At 37.1% G+C, this 26,980-nt stretch overlaps 1 protein-coding gene across 1 annotated transcript in view; it reads right to left on the bottom strand.

The window, feature by feature from the left end:
• Dnah7 (dynein axonemal heavy chain 7) overlaps positions 1 to 26,980 on the bottom strand; it is a 210,385-nt gene that overhangs the window by 16,689 nt on the left and 166,716 nt on the right. The window contains exons 50-60 of the mRNA XM_042688311.1: positions 25,697 to 25,830; positions 24,703 to 25,038; positions 20,399 to 20,525; positions 19,313 to 19,507; positions 17,123 to 17,215; positions 14,683 to 14,859; positions 11,882 to 12,043; positions 10,804 to 11,004; positions 6,081 to 6,242; positions 3,233 to 3,418; positions 2,203 to 2,340 (exon numbers count right to left, since the gene is read on the bottom strand). Coding sequence (XP_042544245.1) covers positions 2,203 to 2,340; positions 3,233 to 3,418; positions 6,081 to 6,242; positions 10,804 to 11,004; positions 11,882 to 12,043; positions 14,683 to 14,859; positions 17,123 to 17,215; positions 19,313 to 19,507; positions 20,399 to 20,525; positions 24,703 to 25,038; positions 25,697 to 25,830 — 1,911 coding nt within the window. The remainder of the gene's footprint in view (positions 1 to 2,202; positions 2,341 to 3,232; positions 3,419 to 6,080; positions 6,243 to 10,803; positions 11,005 to 11,881; positions 12,044 to 14,682; positions 14,860 to 17,122; positions 17,216 to 19,312; positions 19,508 to 20,398; positions 20,526 to 24,702; positions 25,039 to 25,696; positions 25,831 to 26,980) is intronic.

Raw genomic sequence — 26,980 nt, 5'->3', positions numbered from 1 at the left:
GATCTGTAGTTTTCTTTGCCTCTGGATTGTGATCTAAGAAGGGACCTTAGCCATTACTAGACTCATATGTGTCAGACTGAGTTTGAGGATATTGAAATAGGTTGGTTTATCACATACTGAGAAGGTATCCCTTGTGTATTTAAACTTATTTGTTTGGTTCTGACTCATTTTCTTTTGGAATGAACCCACTATTTTATGTGTTCTGTAATGGGATACACACCATCACATTTAAATAAAGCCAAAAGACACTGTAAATGTCCCATTGTAAGACCATTGTGTTTTGCATGCACCTAATGTTCCTAAAGTTTACTTATTCATGTTTGTTCCAATGCCTTTATGCCCACTGCAATAATAAGAGGCTTTAGTGTCATCAATGTGTCCCTTTTGCCTTATTAGAAAATGTCATTATAGAGTAGGTTAGAAATACAAGTGTCATGAACTCCATCACCAAAAACAGCACCCCACAACATCCTCTTTATTTTCAGCTTTTCAGCATCTTGGATGCCCTGCCTTCTCATTCTTATTTCATTTTGTAAATGGAGGTAGAAAGCAGAGGACAGCAGTCCAAATCACAAGCTCTGAAGCCCAACTGGGGATAGCCGCATTGGTTAGCCTTGAGTCTGTCTTCAAATGGTATCAGCTGACTTTGGCTTAAGTATTTCATCTTTCTGTGCCTCGATTTTCTAGCTGTAAAATGGTAGTGATAATATTCCCCACCTGATATAAGAATCACATTGTTATATAAGCTTAGAACAGTGCATGGTAAGAACTATATAACATAAATATTGGTCATTATTATTTCACTCTGAATGCCCACAAAAAAAAATCAGAATTCAGTTAGATAATCCTCTTGACTGACCATTTATCCTTAGTCTATTAAAACTATATATAATACAAGAGAACTCTAGCCAGGTGGATTAATTTGCTTTCATAAATGAAAAGAAACAAGTGAGTGTATCTGTTGAAAGAATCTTGACAAGCAAGATTGGCTGGTGTTCATTCAGATGTACTGATTTATGCCCACAATGTTTTAAATAAATGATTCTTCTTCCTTCCTGGGCCTACCAACAACCAGATGAATCTTTCTTCTAGCCTTTTAAATTTATTTGTATATATTTTTTCCCTGTTGGTACTTGGGCTTGAACTCAGGACCTCATATTCTCGCTCTTGGATGGCTTTTTTGCTGATGTGCTCCACCTCCACTTCTGGTTTTCGGCTGGTCAAATGGAGCTGCCTGCCTGGGCTGGCTTTGAATTGTGAACTAAGAACCCAGTCTTTTCAGGGATCATAGGTGTGCGCTACTAGCACCCAGCTCACTTATACTTCGTGCTGCATTTTGGGCCTCATACATCAGGCAATCTTGCATAATATTAGTGTGAAAGGAACTATTTCTATATAAATGAAATAAAATGCTCTGCAATATTTTATAAAGATGAATCATTACAACTAACTGCTGCTGAATTAGTAACAGACTATAAACTAGGTAAAATTCTAGACACATTCTGTTTTCAAACTGCTACCCAAGTATATTTTGGGAATTCGTTTTGGCAGTACTGAGTATAAAACTCTATTTTCAACCTTAAAAAAACTGAAAAGGAACCAGATACTGGTAGCTTACGCTTATAATCCTAGATACTCAGAAGGCTGAGATCTGAGGATCATGATTCAAAGCCAGCCTAGGCCGGAAACTCTATAATATTCATATCTCCAATAAAATACACAGAAAAAGACAGAAGTAGAACTGTGACTCTATTGGTAGAGCACTAGCCTTGAGAAAAAAAATCTCAGGGATAGCACCTAGACCTTGAGTTCAAGCCCCAGGATAGACAGATAGACAGACAGATAGACAGACAGACACAGACACAGACACACACAGACACACACACACACACACACACACACACAATATATATATATATTTACCATATATTTTGGTTCAAGCTTATGTAATACAGATAAACCATAATTCTATATGGAGGATGATACTCAAATATTCCAAAAGTAGATGGAAAAAAATCCACATGTGCATGTACTGTATTGTTTAATCTATATGGATTGTATGTGAGTATGTGTGTATTTTGTTTTCCTTTAAATGCAACTCTACTTGAGAGAATGGTGCCAGGGGGCTCTCATGTGCTGACACAAAGGCTCCAGGGAACATCTCTTATGGCTCAGGAGCCAGGTCCTGCACGGATCACGCACCTGTGTAAGAAGAATGTTATCAAACAGCAGCTGAGTTTCTGACTGATCTTTAGTGATATCTGCATTGGCATTCATCCCAAAGATTTCTGGTAATGGGGTCAATGGCAGAGTCTTTGTGTATTCAATGTAGCTTTTGTGCTGCAAAGATAAATTAAAGTCAGGTTAAAAAAATCAGTTGCACAGTAGAATTTCAAGTGGAAAAGAGATAATTTTCAAGAGTTAACATTTGCATGGATGAGCCTGTGAGGCTGCAGTCTGAATGCTTTCATGTTCTTTCTGCCTGGGCCACAATATGAACGAGATTTGATTTTTTTTTTTTAAAAAGGCAATGTACCATTCAGTTGGAATGGGTTTTTTAATGAAAGGGACTTCTAACTTGAATTAGAAGTTTTTTCTTGAGAAATTTATGCATTGCATTTTCCTGATGGCAATTAATCACAATAAAAACAATCTTTTCTGAATTGAACATAATAGTATAAATCTATTATCCTAATTACTTGGAGGTTGAACAAGAAGGAAGCAAGTTTGAGGCCACCCTGGGCTACATAGAGAAATCCTGTCTCAAAAAACTAATAATAGTAACAGTGATTATTATTGTTATTATTTCCAGTTTACTCAAATGTGCCTAATTCATAAAAGTAATAATTATTGGAAATTTTATTATCTGAAAACACTATTTGCATCTTTTTATGCACATGCATGCACATTTCATATTTTACATACTTTATGTTTTAAAATTATATATTATTATATATTATGTTTACAAATTCCATGCTTTCCTGGTGATCACAAAATCATATGCAAACATCCCTAACTGTGTATGGCAAAAGAGGTTTGGTTATTGGTTTTATAACACAGCTGCACATCTCTCTCTCTCTCTCTCTCTCTCTCTCTATCTATCTTTTTCCCCACACCAGACAATTAGTCATTGGTGACTTTGCCTGAATCCCTCGTACTGACTTGGTCTACCGTACCAGTGACCTAAGCTCTGGCTGGGATTGCTTTCAGGTTTCTCAAAGGGCACACCTACATCACCAGAAGGAGGGGCAAAATAGATGCCACTTGAGTCAAACTTGTACTCTGGATTCTTGACTAGTTCTGAATTGAAGAATTTGTTCAGAATGCTGCGCAGGGTGCGCCTGTCCCAGTCGTCCGTCACCCGGCCCCCATAGTTGCATTCACCAGTCATGTACCGCAGAGCATCGTAAGGCAGTTCCTAAAATTAAGAGCTCAAGTCACCAGCTAGTAATTATCAGTATCAAATTACATGAAATTGTGTTTATTGTTGACACTTATTAGTAAACATGTTACCCAAAGTTTGCAATAATAAAACCAGGCACTGCTGGCTCACACCTATAATCTTACTTAGGAGGCCGAAGTCTGAAGTTCAGGGTTCAAAATCCAGCCTGGGCAGAAAAGTGTATGAGACTCCGATCTCCAACTAACTACCCAAAAGCCAGAAGTGTAGCTATAGATCCAATAGTAGAGTACCAGACTTCATTGAAAAAGTCAAGTGAGAGTGTGAAGTCCTGAGTTCAAGCCCCATTACTGGCAAACACACAAATACACACACACACACACACACACACACACACACACACACACCACACACACACACACACACACACACACACACACACACACACCACACACACACACACACACACACACACACACACGTTTGCGGTCATATAATTCCTTTATATATATTCTCTATTAATTGTGGCAGTGGAATTCCAGTCTCTGCCACCATCTTCACAAGGCCTTCTTCCCTCTGTGTGTGTGTGTGTGTGTGTGTGTGTGTGTGTAAAAATTGCTCCCTTTTAACAAAGGGAGCAATTGCTTCTAATTGCTTGCTGCTAATGAAGCCAGTCATACTGAATAACATTAAAGAATGATGTTAGCTATCTTGTTTTTGTAGATACCCTTTTTCAAGTTGGTAAGTTTCCCTCTATTTCTAGTTTACTAAGAATCTTTTTTTTTTATGATGAATGCTGGATTTGCCAATGCCCTTTTCTATATGTACTGACACATGTGATTTTTTTTAAATTTAGCTGGTGGATGTGGTGATTTTAAAATGTTAAACTAGCCTTGCATATCTAGACCCTTTCTTAGGCAGTGACTGTGAGCAGCTGAACCCAGGACCATATGCACGCTGCTCAAATGCCCTACCATTGAGCTCTTTAAAAACCACACACACACACACACACACACACACACACACACACACATTAAATATATATGTATATATATAATATATAATGTTTTTATATATATATAATGTTACCAGGGCTTAAACTACAGTGTGGCATTGTACCTTAGTCTTTTTTATCCAAGGCTGGTGGTGCTCTACAATGTGAGCCACAGTTCCACTTCTGGCTTTTTGACAGTTAATTGGAAATAAGAGTCTCCCTCAGACATTCCAGTCCACAAAAGCTCTGAACTATGATCCTCAGCTCTCAGCCTCCTATGCAGCTAGAATTACAGGCACAAGCCACCAGTGCCTAGTGCCCAACTTGTTTTTTGTTTTTGTTTTTTCTTTCTTGAGAAGAGGTCTTGCTATGTAGCGAAGGCTGGCCTCAGATTCTTGATCCAACTACGTCAGCCTCCCAAGTGCTGGAATTGCAGGCATGTACCACCACGTAAGGCTTTGCCTACATATTTTTAAACTGACTCTTCACTACAGATTGTATTTCAATTCAGAATATGCTCTCCAGGTATTTACAACAAATTACTGAATTATTTTTTCTGTAATAAAATGTATTATTTCAGTTCAAATATTTCCTCAGGTACTTTATAATTGCACATTTTCCTGGATTGTGTATGTTACTTATATGTAAATTTTACCTTAAAAATAAATTAATCAAATTTATGTTTATTTGAATATTTCACTCGATATAGTCTCAATAGGGTCTCAAGTCATTTTCTAAATTTATTCCATTTTAATAGAAAATAAGAATTCATCCAATGAGACTCAGAAGCTCAAAGGTATCTCACGTGTCTCTGTAGCCACTTGAGTTCTGTGTATTTAATGCTAAGCTTCACCTTTGCTTTTTTTTGGTTCCCTCCTGTTTGCAAACCTTTTAAAAATAATAAAGTTTTTTGATACTTTATTAACTGAATGATTTTGTTAGGGTTTCCAGTTCTGCCAAAATTTAGATGACTCATTTTCCATATTTTTATAGATATTTGATTTAACTTAACAAAAAAAAGTCGATCAAAGGTGCAAACACATTTAAAAATCCAATAGTGAGCATGTCCCTGGGTATGCATGTGTAGTGTGGGGATGCTCGTGGGGGCGGGAAAGGGAGGGGCAGGAGGGGGTATGAGGGTTGTAGAGGAAGAGATGTGGTTGATGTGACATTGGGTTGTTTGGCTGCCTTTCAGAATCTGTGTTTCAGATTTAACACTGCTGGCTGAACTAGTTTGTTTTCCTGACAAATGGTCCAAAGAAACTCTGGAATGAAAATATAATGTCATTTCTCTAAAAACAAAGTCATGCTCCAGAAAAGAAGAAATTGGTCTTTCCTTCCCCCTTCTCCCCCAATTTGGAGCCTGGTTGACTTATGTTCTCAAGTCATTTTCAAAATAAATATGATACCATTACTTTTCAGACCTCCACCACTGTTTATGTGTCAAAATAAATGATAAAATAGAGAGTCCTAAGAGACAAACTGACATCCTAACTACCTACCAGAGCAGTTATAATATGCTGTTATAGTAAAGTACTGTTTAATGAGCTGTCGGGATCTACCCTGCAATTTATTTTATAAGAACAGAATTAATCAGCAGTCCCTGCTCACTATACAAATACTTACAACATGATAAAGAGCAAAAAAAAAAATAAGGTAATGTCCTTGCTGTGATTTTTATGATACCTCATACTGGTTCAGGAACATGTGGAGTTGTTGTACACTGATTCTCAGATCAGTCTCATTGAATTCATAAGGAATATTCCATCCCAGTGGTCCAAATTTCCGTCTCTCTTGTACCAAAGCATGAAAGAAACAGAGGCCATAAAGCAATTTCTTAAATTCCTCCTATAATGAGAAAAATTTGGCCACATTGTTAGTTTTCCTCACATTACATTTTATGTGTCATATTTTAAAATAAGAGCAATTAAATTTCTTATTCATAAATAGCCCAGGTAGGTATATAGTCATACCAAAGCATAACTCGAACAGACTCTTCAAGCAAAAATACGCACATATGTAAACATGTCCAGTTGGCACACATTGCTTTGTGCATCATATGTTTGTGAAACGTTACGGGCTCATTTAATTCAATGTTACTTTATAGAATTTTGGAGGTTCCAACTAAAACATCACAGGCGAGAATTATGAGTTCCAATGGGTAGTACCAGAGAACCATGGAGAAATTTTACAGGAGATAATTGGAGCCAATTAGACAGCTCTAGAAGCCACACAAATGGTCACAATAGAGCTTGAGTGATTTGTGATTTCCTCGGACACAGTAACTGCTGCCTGGAAGCTCAGTCTCCTTACAACTAAAAGGACAGTATGAAGTCTACTTTCTAAGCTCAAGCTAGGGAGAAGGAATTAGAACAAAACTGAAGGAGAAAAATAGGAGGCAAAAGAAAAATTGTACAAATTTAACCAAAGGAGGGATAGTGAGAGATCAAAGTCCTACAATTTGACAAAAGAAAGGTAACGAAAAGGTAAAGAAAATGAAGTATATAGCATGCTGCGCTAATTCTAGAACTCTATTGACTATATCAGAAAACTGATCAAATTAATTATTGTATGGGTGTGACTGAAAGCCAGATTTCTCAATGTAGAGGAAGGTACACATAAATACGGAATAAAGAAAAGCAAAATCATGTAACTGTAACCCCTCTATACAGTATCTTTACAATAAAATTTTTTAAAAAAGAATGCAAAAAAAAAAAAAAACAACTTTGGGAAGATACCCTGAAACAAGAAATATTGGTGCAAGCCAGGCACCAATGGTTCACGCCTGTAATCCTAGGTACTCAGGAGGCTGAGATCTGAAGATCGCGGTTCAAAGCCAGCCGGGGCAGGAAACTCTTATCTCCAATAAACCACTAGAAAACCAGAAATGGCGCAGTGGCTCAAGCAGTAGAGTGCTAGCCTTGAGCTGAAGAGCTCAGGGACAATGCCCAAGCCCAGAGTTCAAGCCCCACGACCGACAAAAAAAAAAAGTATTGGTGTGAATCAATCACTTCTAAAATATATATTTGCATATACACACATATACATGTACTTGCTTACATATATATATATATGCTCAAGTATCTGGACATTTGAATACATGTAAACATGTACATATTATCAAGTTCTCTCTAATGAACCAAACACAATATAGTAGCAATGAGCTCATCCAACAACCATGATCTCCAATGCAAGTAAATGGTGCTTTTCAGAAAAACAGTTGGTCTATGACTGGTGCAGAATAGGTACAAGATGAGTCTAGAGCATCTTATATCAGAAAGTAAGGTGCTAATAATAAAGATTTTTTTAAGAGATAGGAGCTGGGCACTGGTTCACCTCTGTAATCCTAGCTACTCAGGAGGTTGGGATCTGAGGATCGTGGTTCAAAGCCAGTCTGAGCAACAAAGCCTATGAAACTCTATCTCCAATTAACTACCAATGGAAATGAAGCTGTGGCTAAAAGTGGAAGAGCACTAGCCTTGAGCACAGAGACAGTACCCAGGCCCTGAGTTTAAGCACAAAAGAGAGAGATGGGATCTGAAGTAAGTACAGATGAACTAGTCTAAGGAATTCCTATTGGCCAAATCAGAAACAGCACCAAAAGACCTAAATGTGATAACAAAATTACCATCGGGGAAAAGATCTCAGAAACTCTAAGTCAATATCAATAATAAATAAATAAATGTGAAGGTAGGAAGAACTATTGCATAGAGTATCAAGCATAACACATGCTGAGTCTGCAGTTGGAACCTAATTGCTTTGCAATCATTATAGGATTAACTCAATCACTCAAGATACGTGAATGGATACTAATCAGGATGGGGGCTGAGTCTAGATGAGGAACAAAATATTTCATTGTCCTAAAATATCTCTCCACAGGCTGGTTATTAGTTGAAAGGAAGAAAATATCATTACACAATGGAGAAATCAGTATATATTTGGTTCCAATGATAAAAACTAGCAATGTTAAAAATTAGCAAGATCAATTAGAGGCAAAGAACATCATATACCTGTAGATGTGACATTCAAAGGTCATACTTAGTGACCTTAGTGTTTTGGCTTAGAATGAATAAATAATCTGAACGTAATCATGATAAAAACATCAAACATACCTCAAATGCAAGAAAGTCTATTTTTTTAAAAGGAGGAAATAAGTCCTTCAGAAATACCAGTGTCATAAAGAAAGGCTAAAGGTATGTCCAGGTCAAGGAGTCAAAACAGTGCTGAGGGTGTAGATCAGCATTTGCCTAGCATGCACAAGGTCCCAAAATGAACAAATGAACTAACTATCTAGCTAATTAAATAGTCAGATAGCAAAGAAATGCAACCTGTATTCATGTTCAGGAGAAATGTTCCAAATGACATTCTTGCATTAGTATATAATAATAGATTATGAATGGTAGATTAACCACATTAGTGCATCTTTGTTAAATTTACTAAAGAGAAAAACTATACTATGATAATATCCCTATTATTAAAAATACTTGGCCACCACTAGCTTACATCTGTAATCCTAGCTACTTGTGATGCCAAGAACAAGAGGATTATGGTTTGATGCCAGCTTGTGGAGACTTCTTAGTTCATAGATGGAGTGGTAGTGCACACCTGTCATCTTAGCTGTGATAGGCAGTAGGCATGTCTTCATCCAGAAACACACTGAGCAAGAAGTAAGCTCCTATCTCAAAAAAAAAAAAAAAAAACAAACAAACATGCAAAACATGGGCTGGAGGCATGGCTCAGCAATAAAGTGTCTGACTAGCAGGAATAGGCTGTGAGTTCAAATCCAAGTACTGCCTTTGTATGTGTGTGTGTGTGTGTGTGTGTGTGTGTGTGTGTACACAATGGGACTCTATCTCCTGCTGGTTCTATATTCACAGATTCAAACATGTCATATCGAAAATATTCAAGAGAAAGATTGTGATTTTTCTTATCATTATTCCCTAAACAAGGAAGGACAATATAACAATTGGCTTAGTATTTACAATGTATTGTGTGTTATAAATAATGGAGAGGCAACTTTAAGTATACAAAGGGATGTGTGTAATTTATATGTAAACACTATGTCATTTTCCACAAGAAACTTCAGTATCTTCAGATTTTGCCAGAGGAGGGAGATCCTAGAACTCATCATCCATGGATATTGTCAGAAGACTGATCATGTGTGCACACACACACACACACACACATACACACACACACACACACACACACACATACACACACGCAGAGGAGGAGGAACATATATAAATGCTAAGGCAAATAGGATAAAGCATTAACAAGAAGTGAATGCAGACAAAGGATATAGTGGCATTTCTTGTGCTGTACTTATATTTACAATACTCCCATAAGTTTAAAATTAGTTTCAAACAAACAAGTTTAAACAGAAAAAATGTAAGGGTCTGCGCTTTGGTATTTTAGGAGATTTTGGTTTGGGCTATGATGTTTTGTAAATTCCTGGACTGCTAAAATCTATGACCAGTGCTGGAGGTAACTTGATGTAGAAGAAAAGAAGATTTAAGTACATTACACAGAGAGGCTCTGTTCATCCACTGTATTCAGAAATGCCCTCACCACCAAAGTGAGAGTAATTTGTTCTCTCTGAGCCTAATCAATGCAAAAAACCAGTCGTACAACAGGTTTTGGAAGCTTGGGATAAAATTTGACTTAGTTATGAATATAGGAACTTTCTTTTCACTAGTGTCCAAGCTTTTGTTTAATGAAAGTACTTCTTCATTATTTTTGATATTTTCATTTGATATGCACTTAACTCATATTTGGACACCAAGAATGTTAAATCTTTTAATAGCAAAACTTACTAAGGTTCATAACCCCTTTTAAAAAGAAAATCTTCCATTTTAATTATGGCAAAACACTGTGAAACAATTTTAGGTCACAGACATTCACACAGAATTGTAATCATGAAAGCAGTGGGGGGTTTTCCCTACTTGCCTGGTGATGCTGAAAAAGACCCTTATGAGTCCCATCCATCAAAAAGGAGAATCATTTTGGTTCTCATTATGGTTATATGGGGGAAATGTTTTTATGTTTTAATTTAGAGATATGGCTGTGAATAGCAAAGAGCTCAGTTAATATCCTGAAACGAGATTCTCCAACCTTGCAGATTTGTACTGGGAATGGCTTACAGCTGACTTTCTAAATAGGAAGCTACATTATTAATGACACCCCAGAAGATCTTAGCTGAGCAGGAGTGAGGCTGGTGCTAAAATTAAAATCAAATATTAATAAAATTGACTTCAGCACAGTCAATAATCAGTAATCAAAATCAACTGCACCACAGTGCAAGTGGCCAATTTAATTTGTAGTTTTACTCGGCGCACACCTCCTGATCACCAGAAGCCACTTGAACTGCTTCACAGGGCTGAGGTAACAAGACTTAGCCATTACTAACAGGCTTTTTGCAGCTGCCAAAGAATTCGGGGTCAGAGATTGGGTCCATGAGGTAAGATCGGATGATATTAGCCCGTAAACCTTTCGGGGCTTCGTTGGTCATTTTCACGCCATTCTGCAGTACGGACACAGGGAAATTTGGAGAAGGGTAACTCGTCAGCCAAAGTCGGAAATCAGGATGTGTTGTTTCTGGGCTTAACTCCTGGAAGAAAAATGAATCAGAAACAAAAAGAGTAAGTAAAACCCAAAGAAACAAAGTAAGATAATATGGGTAAGAGAAAGGTTGACAGAAAAAGCATTCATACGTAGTGGAGATTTGTCACTTTTTTTTTTTTTGCCAAAGCCTTAAATTCTGTTTCTGCCTCTGAACCAAAGAGCGTCCCTCTAAGGGGATCCAGTGTTGCCCTTCTCCTGGATAAATTAACCCATATAACTATAATGCTTGGCCAAAAATGAGACCACCCCCAAATTTCTCCATCTACACTGTTGTCACTGAAATGTTCTTGCTGTGGCCAGGCTACGAAAGTACACAGTGAAATCAGGTAAGTCCATTTAAGCCAAGCAGGGATTTAAAAATATAAAAATATTTTAAAATATTTTAAAGAGTAAGCAGGATTGGTATATCCCGAATCATCAGAAATTATCACTGTTAGTTCTATTTGATTAAGGGGTCAGCCTTGAACCATAGAGGGTAATAGTAAAGCTTTAATTAGCACAATTATATAAGGCCTAGGTATACTACCATGGGCCTGGTGTACTGCTGCAAAAGTTAAATTAGGCTATGTCTCTCCTATGATTGCTTCTCATCTGTGAGTCTAGTCCTCTGAATTAGGGATCTTCTCATCTCATTGGATGCACCCTTGGCTGTATTAAGGGAAATCTAGTAAGGCCTGTGTGCCTTCTTATGTTCCCCCTCATAACCTCTGCATTCAAGCCTATCCCTCCTGTGATCCTGCCTTGCCAGTAAGATGCAATCCTTCAAATTAGAGGTTGGGAAGAAGGGCCTTGAATGACATGCATTCCCCCTATTAACTTGAAGGAATATAATCTAGGAAATAAATATACACTTCCATTTTTACCTCACAGACTTTCTCCAGGGTTGGCATCCAAGAGGTGGCAAGGTGGCAGTTCTGAAGAACCACCCATGTTCCTTCTTTGACAGCTTTTTCTACCATCTTCATAGCGATAGGCCCTTGGCCTTGACCAAGAGATAATGAGCTAAGTTTTGAGCCTCCATACCCCTGTGTACAAGAACAATAAAGATGCTATTTAACATCATGTTTTCAGAAGAATCAATATTATTATTACAAAATTATTAAACTGTTAAAGAGTAATCATTAACATTGCCCAAATTTTCAAATATAAACATTTTAAAGTAGCAAACAGATGAAAAGTCAGCATATAGGGAACAATTATGGTAACAAGTAGAAAACTCTTTAGTATCTTTGAGTGTTGAAATAACACAGAAAAATATATTAAGAAGACCTTTAGAGCAACAAGAAAATGAAGAGGATTGGCTGTCTCATAGCAATTCCTAAAATCCAAAGCTTAACAGACAAATATGAATGCATAAATGAGCTTGTTCAGGCTGGTGCTTAGTAGATTTTAACTAATTTGGCTACTGCATAAAATTAAGAGAAGGGTGTCGGCGGTTCACACCTATAATCCTAGCTGTGCAGGAGGCTGAGATCTGAGGATCAGTGTTCAAAGCCAGCCTGGGCAGGAAAGGCTGTGAGACTCTTATCTCCAGTTAACCACCAGAGAACCGAAAGTGGTGCTGTGGCTCAAAGTGGCAGAGCGCTGGCTTTGAGCGAAAATGCTCAGGAACAGTGCTCAGGTCCTGAGTTCGAGCCCCACAACCAAGAAAAAAATAAAAACAAATTAACCATTGATTCCCATTTAAAAGGTTACTTTAAAAGTTCTCTGAGAATGCTTCCCCAGAATTTAGTTCTACTCAATTCCAATTCATTTGTGGCTTTGTAATCTCTCTCTTTTTCAGAGTATTTATTATCAGACTTTCTCTTTGGAAGGGACCTCAAGTTGTGGTAGCAGCAGAAGAGTAGAGTACTGGGATCTTTCTGAATACCCATGGCTTAATGTCACTAACTGATGCTGTTTCTGGAAGAAGTAGAGAAAGTGAGGACACTCAGGGAGATAAGTGAGGACATACAGCCAGGCGTTGGTGGCTCACGCCTGTAACCTTAGTCAGGAGGCTGAGAGCTGAGGACTGCAGTTTGAAGCCATCTCAAGCAGAAAAGTCTCCTTGAGACTCTTATCTCCTATTAACCACTCACATCCAGAAGTGGCACTGTGGCTCAAGTGGTAAAGCACAAGCTTTGAGCACAAAGAGGCTCAGGGACAGCACCCAGTCCCTGAGTTCAAGCCTCATAAACAACAACAAAAATAAAAGAAAAGAAAGAAAGGAAGGAAGGAAGGAAGGAAGGAAGGAAGGAAGGAAGGAAGGAAGGAAGGAAGGAAGGAAGGAAGGAAGGAAGGATATGCACAGAGAGAAAATGAAGCATGCACGGAGCAGTGCCTACATAGTAGTCAGAGAATGAGTAACGTGAATCCACTTACAGTTAATACTTTGAGACATCTCTACCACATCTCTACCACTTCCACCCTGGACCTCCTCCTACTGTCTTCCCCCTTCTTTCTGGATTTTACTTGTCCCTCTGACTAATGTCTTGCTTCCATATTACATGCCTCAAATTAATTAACATGGATTTATGAACTACAAATTCAATCATGTCACTTTGTTACTTAAAGTCCCACCAGTTTTTCCACTTTACTCAGTCATTGGTGTAGCCTAAAAGACCCAACATAATCAGCACCCTAACTCTTCTCAGACCTCATCTCCTCCAATCATGACAGCCATGTCCCAAGATGCTTTGACAAACAGCTAAGTTCGACAGTAGGCAATCAGTCCTCCCAAATGTAAGAATTACATCCATGCAAAAAATGGTCCATTAAAGTATAAACTGGTCTAGCATAGTACTTTAAAAGGCTATGCCTTCATGCCTTAGTATTCCTGTGAAGTACAGATACCCAGATACCGATTACTTCTTAAGTAAGTTCTGTAACAGTTAAAGAGACAATGTATAATAAAGTCTAGAAAAGTTAATATGTTATGCACTCAGAATAAGTGTTGGTGTTGATTTAAAAGAATTCACTAATATTACCACACAAAGGTTAATAACCTTGTGGCTGCACCACAAGGGGAAAAAGAATCAACTCAGAAATGCTCAAATACTTATAATTTCTTCTTTTTCTATACCATAAGACCATTTATGGGGGAATTTATTTGAATAATAATAATTTGAATAATAATTATTATAGTGACATTGATAATTTCATAAGTTATTTGATCATTTAAGTAATGATTTGAGTAATAATTATAGTAAATTTATTTGAATAATACACTTTTGCTTTACCTATACCATTAGAACATCTATAATGAATTTATTTGAATAATTTTTTTATGTCTAAAAATGTAGATAGTAAGACATGTTTTACTCTGGCAAGGTCAGAGACTAGGAGAGGGGCAGGATTTTCACACCAAGTCACTGTCCACCCCAAGTCAATGCAAGCTCAGGTCCTAGTACAAATGATGCCACAGAGTTCCATGCTGATGTCCAAACAGAATGCAAGCACATGCCCCTCCATTCCAAATTCTCCTCTTATAATTTGCATAAGGACTGAGGACTGGTCATTTAAGTATCATTTCTCTTGGGATTCTTCCAACCTCTGGAACCCCAAGCCTTTCACGAACTGAGTGACAGCTTTTCCTTTCTTTCATACCTTAAGGTTTTAATTGTAACCAAATATTCCTTTACAAAAGCAGTAAGAATATCAGATAACCCCATCTGTTGTAAGATACCTGGTCATCAGAAAACTTTAGAAGGGCAGCCATGGGATCTGCTCCAGGAGAGAGTATGAAAATCAGAGGTGCACAACAGTTACTATCTCCAAATGCCTTGGATAAATCAAATGGAGGTGGCTCAATAAATGCACGCCCCAATTTGTTGGTTATAAATTCTTGCAGCATCGGAATAACCTAGAAAAAGACAAAAATATATTTACAACAAATTTCAAAAATCCTTTAAAAACATTAAAAATGTTCATATTTACATTTGTTTATGTATTATTGGTATTGACTTAGAATTTCTGAGATCTTTTCCCCAATGATTTATAGTTTGTTACCACATTTATGTCTTTTAGTGCTAATTGTTTCTGATTTGGCCAATAGGGACTCCTTAGACTAGTTCATCTGTACTTATTTTAGATCCCATCTCTCTATTTTTTGCTAGTCCTGAGGCTTGAACTCGGGGACTAGGTACTGTCCCTGAGCTTTTGTGCTCAATACTAGTGCTCTTCCACTTTGAGCAACAGTACCAATTTCCAGTCTTCTGGTGGTTAATTGGAGATGAGTTTCATGGCCTTTCCAGCCTGGTTTACTTTTAAACCATGATCCTCAGATCTCAGCCTCCTGAGTAGCTAGGATTACAGGTGTGAGACACCAGAATCTGGACACGGCTTCACTTCTAATGTTAGAATCAAACAAAACTTGCTTGCTCCCAAGACTGAACTGTTACCTCCTGATGTAAATGAAGCTGTGCCAGTTATTTATGCAAAGCAATAGAATTGGATCCATTTCATATTATTCCAGCATTAGTTTGTAAAATGAAATCTGTCAGTAACAAAAGTTATAGATTAATTTAGGCAGCCATCTTCCCAAAGGCAGGAAAGAAGTTTGTGGACTTCCATTTACAATTTTCTATTTATTGCAGATTCCTCCATGATTTATCTGAGATTAGACAAATATATTAACTTGTATTTGACATGTTCCTTATTGAAACCTGATTAATTTACTTTTTGTTTGCATTTATAAGGAAAGAACGGTGTATAGTAGCTATTTAGATGGTAAATGGGCCCCAAACATCCCAAACCCCAGTATAAATCTGTTTAGTATGCTTCTTTTGTCAATAAAACATCAACTATTTAATTGTAAGGTATTGGCCTATCTTACCAGTAATTCAGTAGGAATATTTTATATTTTTCTCAACTAGAACATTTTGAAGGTCTGGAAGTTGTGGTATTTTACCACTGAGAGAAGCTGGATTTTGAGAGGATATAACTCCTCTCCCCCCTCCCGCCACCTGCCAATACACAAGAGTTGGTCTAACAAAGTATACTGTCAAAAGTTGTCACTGCCTTGTGGTGACACATCCAATATGTTGACTTAGAGATGGCAAAGAAATAAGATCTATGGACTACAAGCTCAAATATTAGCTCCTGAAAGCACTGATTCTTTCCCTAATATGCTGATACCCTTTTTATTTTGAAAACTCCCCTTTAAAAACATATTATCAAAATAGATGGTATGTTTTATAACATGCAGATTCCAAAATCATCAAATCACCACAAGCATTAGAGGACCTGGTAACACAAAGATGAAAGGGTTTTGAAGTCCCTAGATAACATAATGGCATCGTAATAATTATTTGTATTAATTTTTAATAGCCTTGTTTTTGTTAGTTATAGAGCTTGAACTCTGGGCCTGGGTACTGCCCCTATTTTAATATTTATAATCTTTTAATATTCATATAAATATTTACATAATAGTAATATTATGCCAACATTTATATTTTGATATTTGTATGAATAAATTTACAATAATATATTAAAGGCATGGTATAATGAAATAGATGATGGTAATTAGTTAATTGTTTCAGGACAGACTGAGTTTAGCTCTAGTTACAAGCATTTCTTCATTGTGCTGACATTACAATGAAATCTTTTTTCTTGACTGTGAAAAGAAATAAGGTGTGCAGGTGACCAACCCTCCATGTGCTGGTTCAGCAATCAAGAGTGTTTAAAGCACTTAGAAGTCAACACATGACCACAATTTTGGTGTCAGGAAGGTGATTTAGAGAGGCTCACACTAGCAGTTAAGTGCTTATGCCTTGACACTTCTGTGTACATTTTCTTGGCTCAAAAAGGTTCTGTGGCCCAAATCTCTCTACTTTAAGTGTACATAGAAAGAGAGAAAAGCCAGAAATATTAGTAAGTAGCCTTGTCTATACACTTGCACGTGTATCCAAGGGAAATGGAAAAGCTCTAGAGGAGATTGGTGATATCCCTGAAAAGTTACAAGGTAGAGGACCAATGTCTTGGGCAGAATAAATTTAATGTTCCCTGATTTGAAAACAAGCACAATAACCCCATATGAACCTAAGGGAACAGATAACCCACATGGAATGGGTTGTGTAGAGAGAAGGGACAGGACTCGTGGAACTGCTTCCAAAGCTCACATTTACCTTGTCTGGCCTTAAGCAACGAATGACGAGCATCCTTTGAAACTCATCCATTTTATCTTCCCATTCTTCAGGGAACAACTCATGGTGTGGATCCTAAAATGACAATGCATGCAACTCAGTGTCAGATATGTTTGAAAAGGAATGGTATTTTGACATACAAAGCCATTCTTAGAGCATACATATAATAACTCAGTGAAATCAAGGGTGCCTGGGAAGAGCTTACCACTTTATTAAAGTTGAGGCAAAGTTACTGTCAACATTGATACCTTTGCAACTTCAGGGTAAGCTACGTGGTTTCTCAAATCATACATCTCCATGTCTCAACATAGTTTATTCAATTTCAATTTAAAATTAGCAAAAAGTAGTCAGGCAATGGTGGGTCATACATGTTCCGCTAGCTACTTGGGAGACTTAGATGAGAAGGACTTCAGTTCAAGGCCAGCTTGGGCATATACACAAGACTTTGCCTCAACCAATAACTGGGCACAGTGGTTCATGCCTGTCATTCCAGCTCAGTAGGAGGCTGAGGTCAGGTGGATCACAGTTACAGGCTAACCCAGGTAGCAAAGTCTGCAAGACTGCATTTTCAGTAAAAAGAAGCTGGGTGTGATGGCACACACTTGTCATCTCAGCTATGATGTATGGTTATAGCCTAAAATAGGTGAATCAAGGTCCAGGGCTTGAAATGAGACTGTATCTTAAAAAAATAACCAGTACAGCGGCCTGGCAAGGTGGCTCAGTGGTAGAGCGCTTGCCTTGCACGCATGAGGCCCTGGGTTTGATTCCTCAGCACCACATAAGCAAAAAGAAAGAAGCCGGAAGTGGCCCTGTGGCGCAAGTGCCGAGGCCCAGAGTTCAAATCTCATGACTGACCAAAAAAACCTCAACAAACTAGTACAGCCAGGCACCTGTAGCTCACAGCTCTAAACCTAGCTACTCAGAATGTCTGGACATGAAAATCTGACCAGCAAAAAGCTGAACGTGAAGGTGTGGTTCATGTGGTAAAGGTACACTTGAGAGTTCAAGCCCTGTACTACCACGTGCGCACACACATGCACACACACACACACACACACACACACACACACACACACAGAGGGAAAAAAGTGCTAGAGGTATGGCTCAATGGTAAATATCTGATTGCATATGAGTCCCTGAGTTCAAATTCCAGAACCATTAAAAATAAAGCATGCACATTCATTACTAATAAGGAGAAACTCAACAGTGATCTATTGTAAAGATGTGAGTTCATGTATGGACACAACCAATCTATGAGTCACTGTTTTAAACTACCACCTAGTCCCTTTCTTCAAATAGAAAAATATTAGCTTGTTTCCCTCCTTCAGAAAATATAAACCACACCTGTTTGATAAAAATTTATTTACTTAAATTGCAAAAAATCTAAAATGATAATGAACAAATATGGCATAGAAATGCAAAAGAGAATTGTGTGTGTGTGTGTGTGCGTGTGTGTGTGTGTGTGTGTGTGCTAGTCCTAGGATTTGAACTCAAGGCCTGGGCACTGTCCTTGATCTTTTTTTTTTTTTTTTGGGTCCGGTCATGGGGCCTGAACTCTGGGCCTGGGCACTGTTCCTGAGCTCTTCAGCTCAAGGCTAGCGCTCTACCACTTGAGCCACAGCACCACTTCCGGCTTTTTTTCTTTTTGCTTATGTGGTGCTGAGGAATCGAACCCAGGGCCTCATGCATGCAAGGCAAGCGCACTACCACTGAGCCACCTTCCCAACCCTGTCCTTGATCTTTTTTGCTCAAGATTGGTGCTCTATCACTGAGCCACAGCTTCACTTCCAGATTTTTGGTGGTTAAGTGGAGATAAGAATCTCACAGAGTTTTCTGCCTGGGTCAGCTTTCAACCATGATCCTCAGATGTCAAGCCTCATGAGCAGCTCATATTACAGGCTTGAGCCACCGGTGCCTAATTGCAAAATAATATTTTTAAGGAGCCTGTAGGTCTTTTCATTTCTATACATTTCAAGGAGCTTTGATGGAAACTTAAATACAGCCACTGATTGGAAAGGTGGGGATAACATGAGTTACAACTTGTATTTTACCATCTGACCAGTTGATTAAAACTTATTTAACTCTTGCTTTTATGTAAAGGTAAAGATGAGTTATTTAACAATATTTTCTCCATTACAATATTTTGGAATAAGTAAAAGGGTTAAAACATACCAAACTATCATATACAACTTTCCACTCGTCTTTTAATTGCGCGAAGTCCTTGCGAATATTCTTGAAGGAAGATAAGTCATCTAGCCGACATATCTCGTCCCAGGACTTTTGAGGAAGCCATGCACAAGGGTTGGTATAAGGGTTATCAAGTCCAATTCCTCCAGTGAGAAGAAATCGCCACTCAGTTTTATTTATCTTTGGAGAGCAAGGTGGCATACAGAGTCACAAATGGAACCTCATAAACTAGTTAGTTTATGACTGTTTTAAGAGTTGAGTGCTGACTTTACAAGTTTCAAATATGGTCCCCATGAAATTCTTAACCATGATAGCCCCGTATTCAATCATGAGAAACCTATTACCAATATCCAAAATAGTTCCATTTTCAGTAACTAATTTTATTCATTTTCCTCCCAAATGGCCAGTTTAAACATGAAAATCTGAATATATTCCACTTAAATGTATCTTTTTCAAAATGACTCTTTAAAGTCCTATCAGCTATAAAATTAGTAAAAAGAAAACCATCAATCTGCTACATTTTCAGTTATTTTCCTTAAAATGTAATGAGTTAATATGAAACTCCTACATGAAATACAAAGAACAAAGCTTTAATTCTTTCAGAAGTTAACTTATACATTAACAGATGAAACAAAAAGGGCTCACATAAATATGTAGTGACTATAAAACATGTTTCTTCTGAAAGTGCTTCCTATATTTTCAGTGAATAGATTTTTTGAATCGCAGAAATTTACATAAGATAATGGTGGGATTTAACACGGGTCTTAAAATATTACCATTTAAAGTCGTAGTTGGTGAGAACATATGTCAACATAGCTAGCAAACATGTGCATGTTGTATGAGAGTCAGAAACATCTATTTTTAACATAAAATGTGTACATTTCAGAGACAGTAACCATATTCTGAGCTAGGTTTATAGTTTACTTCTGTGACGTTGAGTCTTATTCAAATGCCCTGCCTTAACTACACAATCAGTAATATTGTGTTTTCACTATTTACAATTTTAAGCAGGCATTCGCATGCAATGAGAATGTTGATAAATCACTGTTGATGTGATGGCATTTCACTGACCGCATTGTCATGGATCAGCAGATTCACAGTGAGGCAGAAGGAAAAGAGAAGCTTGTCCTTTTCAAAAAGCGACCGGCAGATGTTCACATAGAGTGAGTAAGTGAAGTGGTCTTTGAGAATCTGAAGCCTAAGAGACAACAGAAAAATAAAGAAGTTACGCCTTGAAAGAAAAATGTCCTTAAGCAAACCCATTGTAAACCATTTGAATGTAAATTCTTTTAGTAAAATTTCTGGTCAATTACTCCACACTCCCCAAGCAATGAAGGATCTTCATTAACTAGGTACATCAATTTGAGAGCTATGCAATGGAGAAACACAGCAGTTGAATTGCATTTTACTGTCCACTGATTTTTTTTTTCCAATCTTGGGGCTTAAATTCAGGGCCTGAGTACTCTCCCTGAGCTTTTTGCTCAAGTTAGTGTTGTACCGCTTGAGCCACAGCTCCACTTCCAGCTTTATGGTGGTTAATTGGAAAAGAGTCCCACAGACTTCCCTGCCTGGACTGGCTTTGAACTGAGATTCTTTCCTACAGTCGTTTCCTTATTCAGCTCCATAAACTCCAATGCATTGCATTTTATAAATAAGATCAACCAAATCCTTATGGCAATCATACAATATCTATCAAAGTAGCAGTAACATACTCTTGCTGTCTTATATGTGTGATTAATAATTATCAAAATTCAAAAAAATGAAATTCACTTATATACTTGAGTCAAGAGTAAACAAGATGTAATCTTAGAGCAACGGAAAGATTCTCAGTTTGGTAGACTAATATTTAACAGTCACATGTTCTTTATGCTTTTGGTAGAGTTGAGCCCAATATTTTGCTAAAGTCCAGAGGTTATCTTATGTTTGTCAAGGATAAGCTGATACTGTGCTTGAGATTTAACATGTCATCTACCCTCTAAAGATTAGTGCACTGAAAGGCTGATCACCAGCTGGTGGTGATATTTTTAGAAGGAGGAAATGAGTTGCTAGAGGTGGGTCCTTGGCCCCTTCCTGCTCTCTTTGCTTCCTGTCCTACATTAGATGAATTTATGATAACATGTCTCTGCCACGGTGCTGTCCTGCTCACGTGCATGAGGCCAAGCAACCATGGACTGAACCCTCTGAATCCATGAGTCAAAATAACTCCTTCCCTTAAGCTGTCTCTCTAAGGTGTTTTGGTCACAGTGACAAACAATAACCAGTACAGCAGATAAACGTGTCATCCCTATGACAGTTCATTCTCTTTCATTCTTGGCAAGTAGTGTTCAGTTGGAAACTTCTTTTTATTGAAAATGATTGAATAGAACTGGGTAAAAGTTTCTCAATAATTGTAGCTGGTGAAGAATATTATTTAAGAATATTATATTTCCGTTCCTACATAGAGACTCACCAGAGATGTGTACTCATCTGCATGAAAACTCATCACAGGAATGTTTAAGGCAGAAAAAATTTATAACAACACTAAGCTGAAATATCCTCAACAGCAGAATGGATGCATGCTTTGGATGAAGTGTTAGTTCAAATAAAAACAAAAAAAAATAAGAGGCTTATATCTGCTGTTGGAAATTAGGAATTATTTTCCTTTCTTCCTTTTTCTTAGAGCATTTATGGTAGAGCACCCCAACTTTTCAATATGTTCTTTTCTCTTTGAAACATTCCCAAAACCTATCAAAACCTTAAAAAGCCTTTGATTTATGTCCCAGGAATGTCTTTCCCACAGGCCTGGAAACCCAGCTCTGAAACATCAGGTATAGCACTTTAGTTCAATAACAGAAAAGAATCTCTTGCCATGCCAGTATAAAAGTGTGCATTTCATCCAGATAAAGCTTCTTTGTCAACACAGATAATTATCTCAACTAACAGGCAGAGTTAGGATGCACTGTGACTCTGTACTTGGCTACCATAAGGAAATAAGAACTCTTTTCTGTCTTTCCAGTCTCTGCAGAATGCTGGGATGCACATCAAGTTCTAGTTTAATGCTTATGTAGTAATGAAACTGCTTTCTTTCTCCACTACCTTTCTGAAAAGGATTTCTGAGTTTGGAGAGGACTCAGATTTTAATTATACTTCCTCACCAATAGTCACATAATGGAGTAATGTCAAAATGAAAAAAAACCACTGAAAGATACCAAACAATATGCGTGAATTACACAAGCACAGTGTGGAGTACAAAATGCCAGACACAGAAAAACCCACACAGTGATTCTATTGTATAAGGTTCTGAAGCAGTCAGGCCTTTTCTATGTATGGTGTTAGATAGAGCAGGACTAGGGGAACCTTGGGAGAGGGAAGTCAGTGACTTCCTGCGTAGTGTTCTCTGGGCTGTGGATAATGTGCTGTGTCTTGAGCTGCAGGCTAGTTACATAGGTGGAGGTGGACTCATTTTTGAAAATTCACTAATTCCTTCACATTTCTGGAAGTATGATAATAACTTCAGTAAAAGCTTTAAATTTTCTCTAGTTACTCTTAGTTTATTTATTATTCTCATACATATGATTTTCATTATTTCTAAATTAACTCCTAAGAAAAGGCCCAATTATTTTCTAGATTTCATTCAAATGACATCTGGGTAAAAGTATTTGATTTTCTTTGAGTCTTAGGACTTTGTGATACTTATGAACCAACAGCTGTCATATTTTAGGAGGTTTCTAACTAGATATAGTAAAATAAAGGACTAAGAATTATGTTTGGAGCATCAAATTGCCTTAAATTTTAATTCTTATGTAAAAGTATGCTCTAATATGGCACATCAAAGAAATTTTCTTCTCCAGACTTCAAAAGATACCCGTTTTAAACTAATTAGAGGGTAATATTAAGGCAGTTACTGTTTAAGAAAGGTTGAAATTCAGAATTGCAGTGAAAAGTTGAATACTGATATAAGTAGTTTTCATGTGATTAGCCTTGTAATAGTGGTGGAATTTGAAAAAAAATCTAGGGAACTTGGACTCTAGAGTGAAAACCAAATATGCATGTTTAATTAAGTAAAATAGAATGCAAGAAGCCAGGAAACATAAACAAAGATCATGTAAAATATCTCATATTTTGCTAACTGAAGATCTTCAGGAAGAACTAGAGAAATAATATAAACCCCTTTCAAAATCATCATGTACAAATGAAATATATACTCTGTCATCATGCATTCCTGCCCAGGAGGTAACTCTCCCTTTTCTCCTCTTCTGTTTCTCATAGCTATCTCAATTTTTTTCTTTTCTTTTTTTTGCCACACACAAAGTGTTAGCTGTATATTTTATTAGTCTAATATTTTAGTTTGCAATAATGAACGATACTAACAAATTCACTTTAAGAATACTCAAACTTTCAGATTTCTGCCATGACAAATAAAAGGAATTCAGATTTCAGTGAGATTGGCATTTCAAGATTTCTTTTTTTTTTTTTTTTCCGGTCTGGTTGTGGGGCCTGAACTCTGGGCCTGGGCGCTGTCCCTCAGCTCTTCAGCTCAAGGCTAGTGTCCTACCACTTGAGCCACAGTGCCACTTTCGGCTTTTTTCTTTTTGCCTCAGGGCCTCAGGCATGCAAGGCGAGCGCTCTACCACTGAGCCAACTTCCCAGCCCGCATTTCAGATTTCTAAAAGTTATTCTTACCTACATGTAATAAATATTCTTCATAGATATGAAGAATAAAGAAAACAAAGTATTTAGGTTCATGATAATTGGAAAATATATAAAGTGCTAGTTTCAATTATTATCATTAATAATCTTAGACTCTACTAAAACAATAGTCTAGACAAAATCTTAGTAAAATATCAATCTTATTCTCTCATATAGTTACTATTAAGTTTTTAAATCCTTTACTTATTGTAATAGCTAAGAGTAAAATAAAGCATTTTATGTAGATAATAAAGGAAGCTTAGTTACAAAAAATAATCACAGTAAGATTTGAGTTTTATCAACCTAGTATCTGGCCAATTTTATACATACTTGTATCAAAATGTGTAACTGCTGGTTTTGAAAGACAAGCTCAAACAGTAGGAGAAATATTTTCTGAGATTAATAACTGCTCTTTCTACATCTCCAACAATCAATGTATTTTGCAATGATAAATAAGGATAGGATTTTTCCTTATTCTGGAGATATATTACAATCCTTTTTCTCTGTAGACAATTTTTTGACAGACTAACTTTGGTTGCCTCTGTTCAGTTTCTGTCAAATTTACTTACAATTTATTTACAAATTTATTTAAAATAAACAAAGATAAAAGGTAAGCTGTGGTTATGTTCGCATTCGGAAACAATGAAAGTCACAAATTATTAATATTCATAACTTATTTAGTTCTGATTAATATTTCTTTTACCTACCTATTTTGTAACACTTCTGATTTCTCTGAATTTTCAATGGATAGGATAAAAAGGTTAATAAACCAGACTAGTGAATACTGGTACATAGGCTCGATGTTGGCTAAATCAGCAATAGAGAAAAACAGGATAGAGGAATGGATGGCAATAGGGCGGTAACCCATGCGGGTGGAATCGATCTTTTTTTCTGTTTCTTCGGCCACTTCTTGCTTTTGAGAAATCTCATTAGCCAAGGCCTTAGAGGACGATAATATCTTAAGAGCAGTTTCATCTTCTAATATGTTGCCTTCTGAAGATGAAAGAACTTCTAAAATCTTGTCTTCTATTTCTTTTAACTGCCTGGAATAGAACACAGCTTTCTCAGAAGAAGAAGACATCATTTAAAATCACTTCACATATATATGGTCTTTTAACAGCAACAAAGAACTCGTAAACTAAAGGAATGCATCGCTTTGTGACAAATGTCTACAATGGCAATGTTGTATAATTAATTTCTTATCTTACAAAATGTCACAAAGACTGCTCAGTTCTTGCTCCAGTTCCCACTTTAATGATCACTTATGTGGTTCCTCAAGAGAAGCATAGCAAGCTGATCTGCTCTGCCCCTGGTGCTGCAAGTCAGAACGAACACTTATTTTCTGAAATTTTACACGAAGTACAAAGTTCTCCCCTTCCTACCTGTAATATGCAGATTGTTGATGGGGTACATTCAATCCAAAACATCTCTGATTACATAAAAACACTGTAACCTCTCTGTTAAAATATTGACAAAGTTGAAGTTATGGATTGTTTTTTGTTTTTGTTTTTTTTTAACTTGGGGCAGGCCTTCTAGTTCTAATGTCTAAGAACACTCAGTGATATCACACTGAGTGAATGTAGAAGGTTGTTATTTCTTACATTTAAAAGTTTTTAGATAAAAACAATTCTTAAAATTCTTAGCACAAGCCTTAGCTTGTTTTAAGTGATCTCAAAACAAAATAATGTATATGCTGAAAACCTTTTGTTTTCTGCTCCTTGTAGTATCAAGGCTTGCTTTTCTTCTTCAAGGTCAGGCCTTTCTCGTGCCACCACTATTCCTAAAAGCTGGTCTTGCATTCCCTCTGGAGTTATCATGAAGTTTAATAGTGTTACCTAGAAGTGAGAAAGATTACATTTGAAAATGCATTGCCCTCAAGGAAAAAGTCCCGGATTATAAGCCTCAAGTTCTAACCAAAAAATGATTGCACTTATTACTATAATCTATATAACAGTGGAATTCCAGCAGATACAGGCAGGCATGACTGCTGCATTAAAAACTCACAAAAGTCGTTTGTAATCAGAGGGGCAACACTCAAAGGATTTGTTGGTAACCAATTCATTTTTCTTTTCAGACAGCTATGATTTCTGACACCTTTTTATAACCACCAAAATCTACTAGAATCAGGGTGGAAGCAACCCTTTACATTGTCCCTACTAGCTGATTTACAAACTGAGGATCTAAGCGATGTCCAAACTAAAAGAAATCTTACAAATTGAGAAAAGAAGAATAAAGAAATCACTGTAGGTTATACGTCGATTTTTTTACTGTATGGTAATGAGCCATTGTGGAGCACTAAGATATTTGCATTTTAATAGTGTCAATCAAAAGGCTATCTGCCTGCACTGATTCATCTGGGTACCTAGTAGCTCTTACAGGAAAATCTCTCTGTGGTCCCATCATTAAGATTGCACCTGCTTCTTTCTCATCCTTACACTCTGGTCTCTCTTTTTAAAAGAAAACAAATCTTACTACTGTTCCCACAATCCCTTTCAGCTATGAAATGATCTCTCCATGTGCTCTACAACTATACTTAATTGAAAATCCTAGTTATATGTGCTTTTTTTCTATTTCTAACTCATTTCATTATTAGCCATCTACAATCTGCTCCTTTCATGCCTCTGTGTATCCATCAATACACACAGCAATAAACCATAGCAATGTTCTGGCTCTGACCACCAGTGAATCCATAAGCCAATAAGTACTTACTTGAGTTTAACTTCCTTTGAAATCCTGACTTTACTATTTTTCACATATTCGACAGTCTGTCTGCCTACATGTCTTAAATGAAGGTCTATGACGACGTCCTCAAGCTCCATTGTTCCTTCATTGTAGCTGCACTGGGAACACTATAGAATCCTGTACACACCAGGAAATGCCGCCATGTGCCTTAGTGTATTTCCTTGTAATCCACCCTTCCCCTTATAATCCACCAGATCAACTATCCATCTGCCAAGATGGCAATCCAGTGCTACCTTTTCTTGG

The sequence above is a fragment of the Dipodomys spectabilis genome, unplaced genomic scaffold, assembly GCF_019054845.1.
Source record: "Dipodomys spectabilis isolate Male_0828 unplaced genomic scaffold, ASM1905484v1 ptg000115l, whole genome shotgun sequence".
In the NCBI taxonomy this organism is placed as follows: domain Eukaryota; kingdom Metazoa; phylum Chordata; class Mammalia; order Rodentia; family Heteromyidae; genus Dipodomys; species Dipodomys spectabilis.
This window is presented reverse-complemented; position numbering and strand designations above follow the sequence as displayed.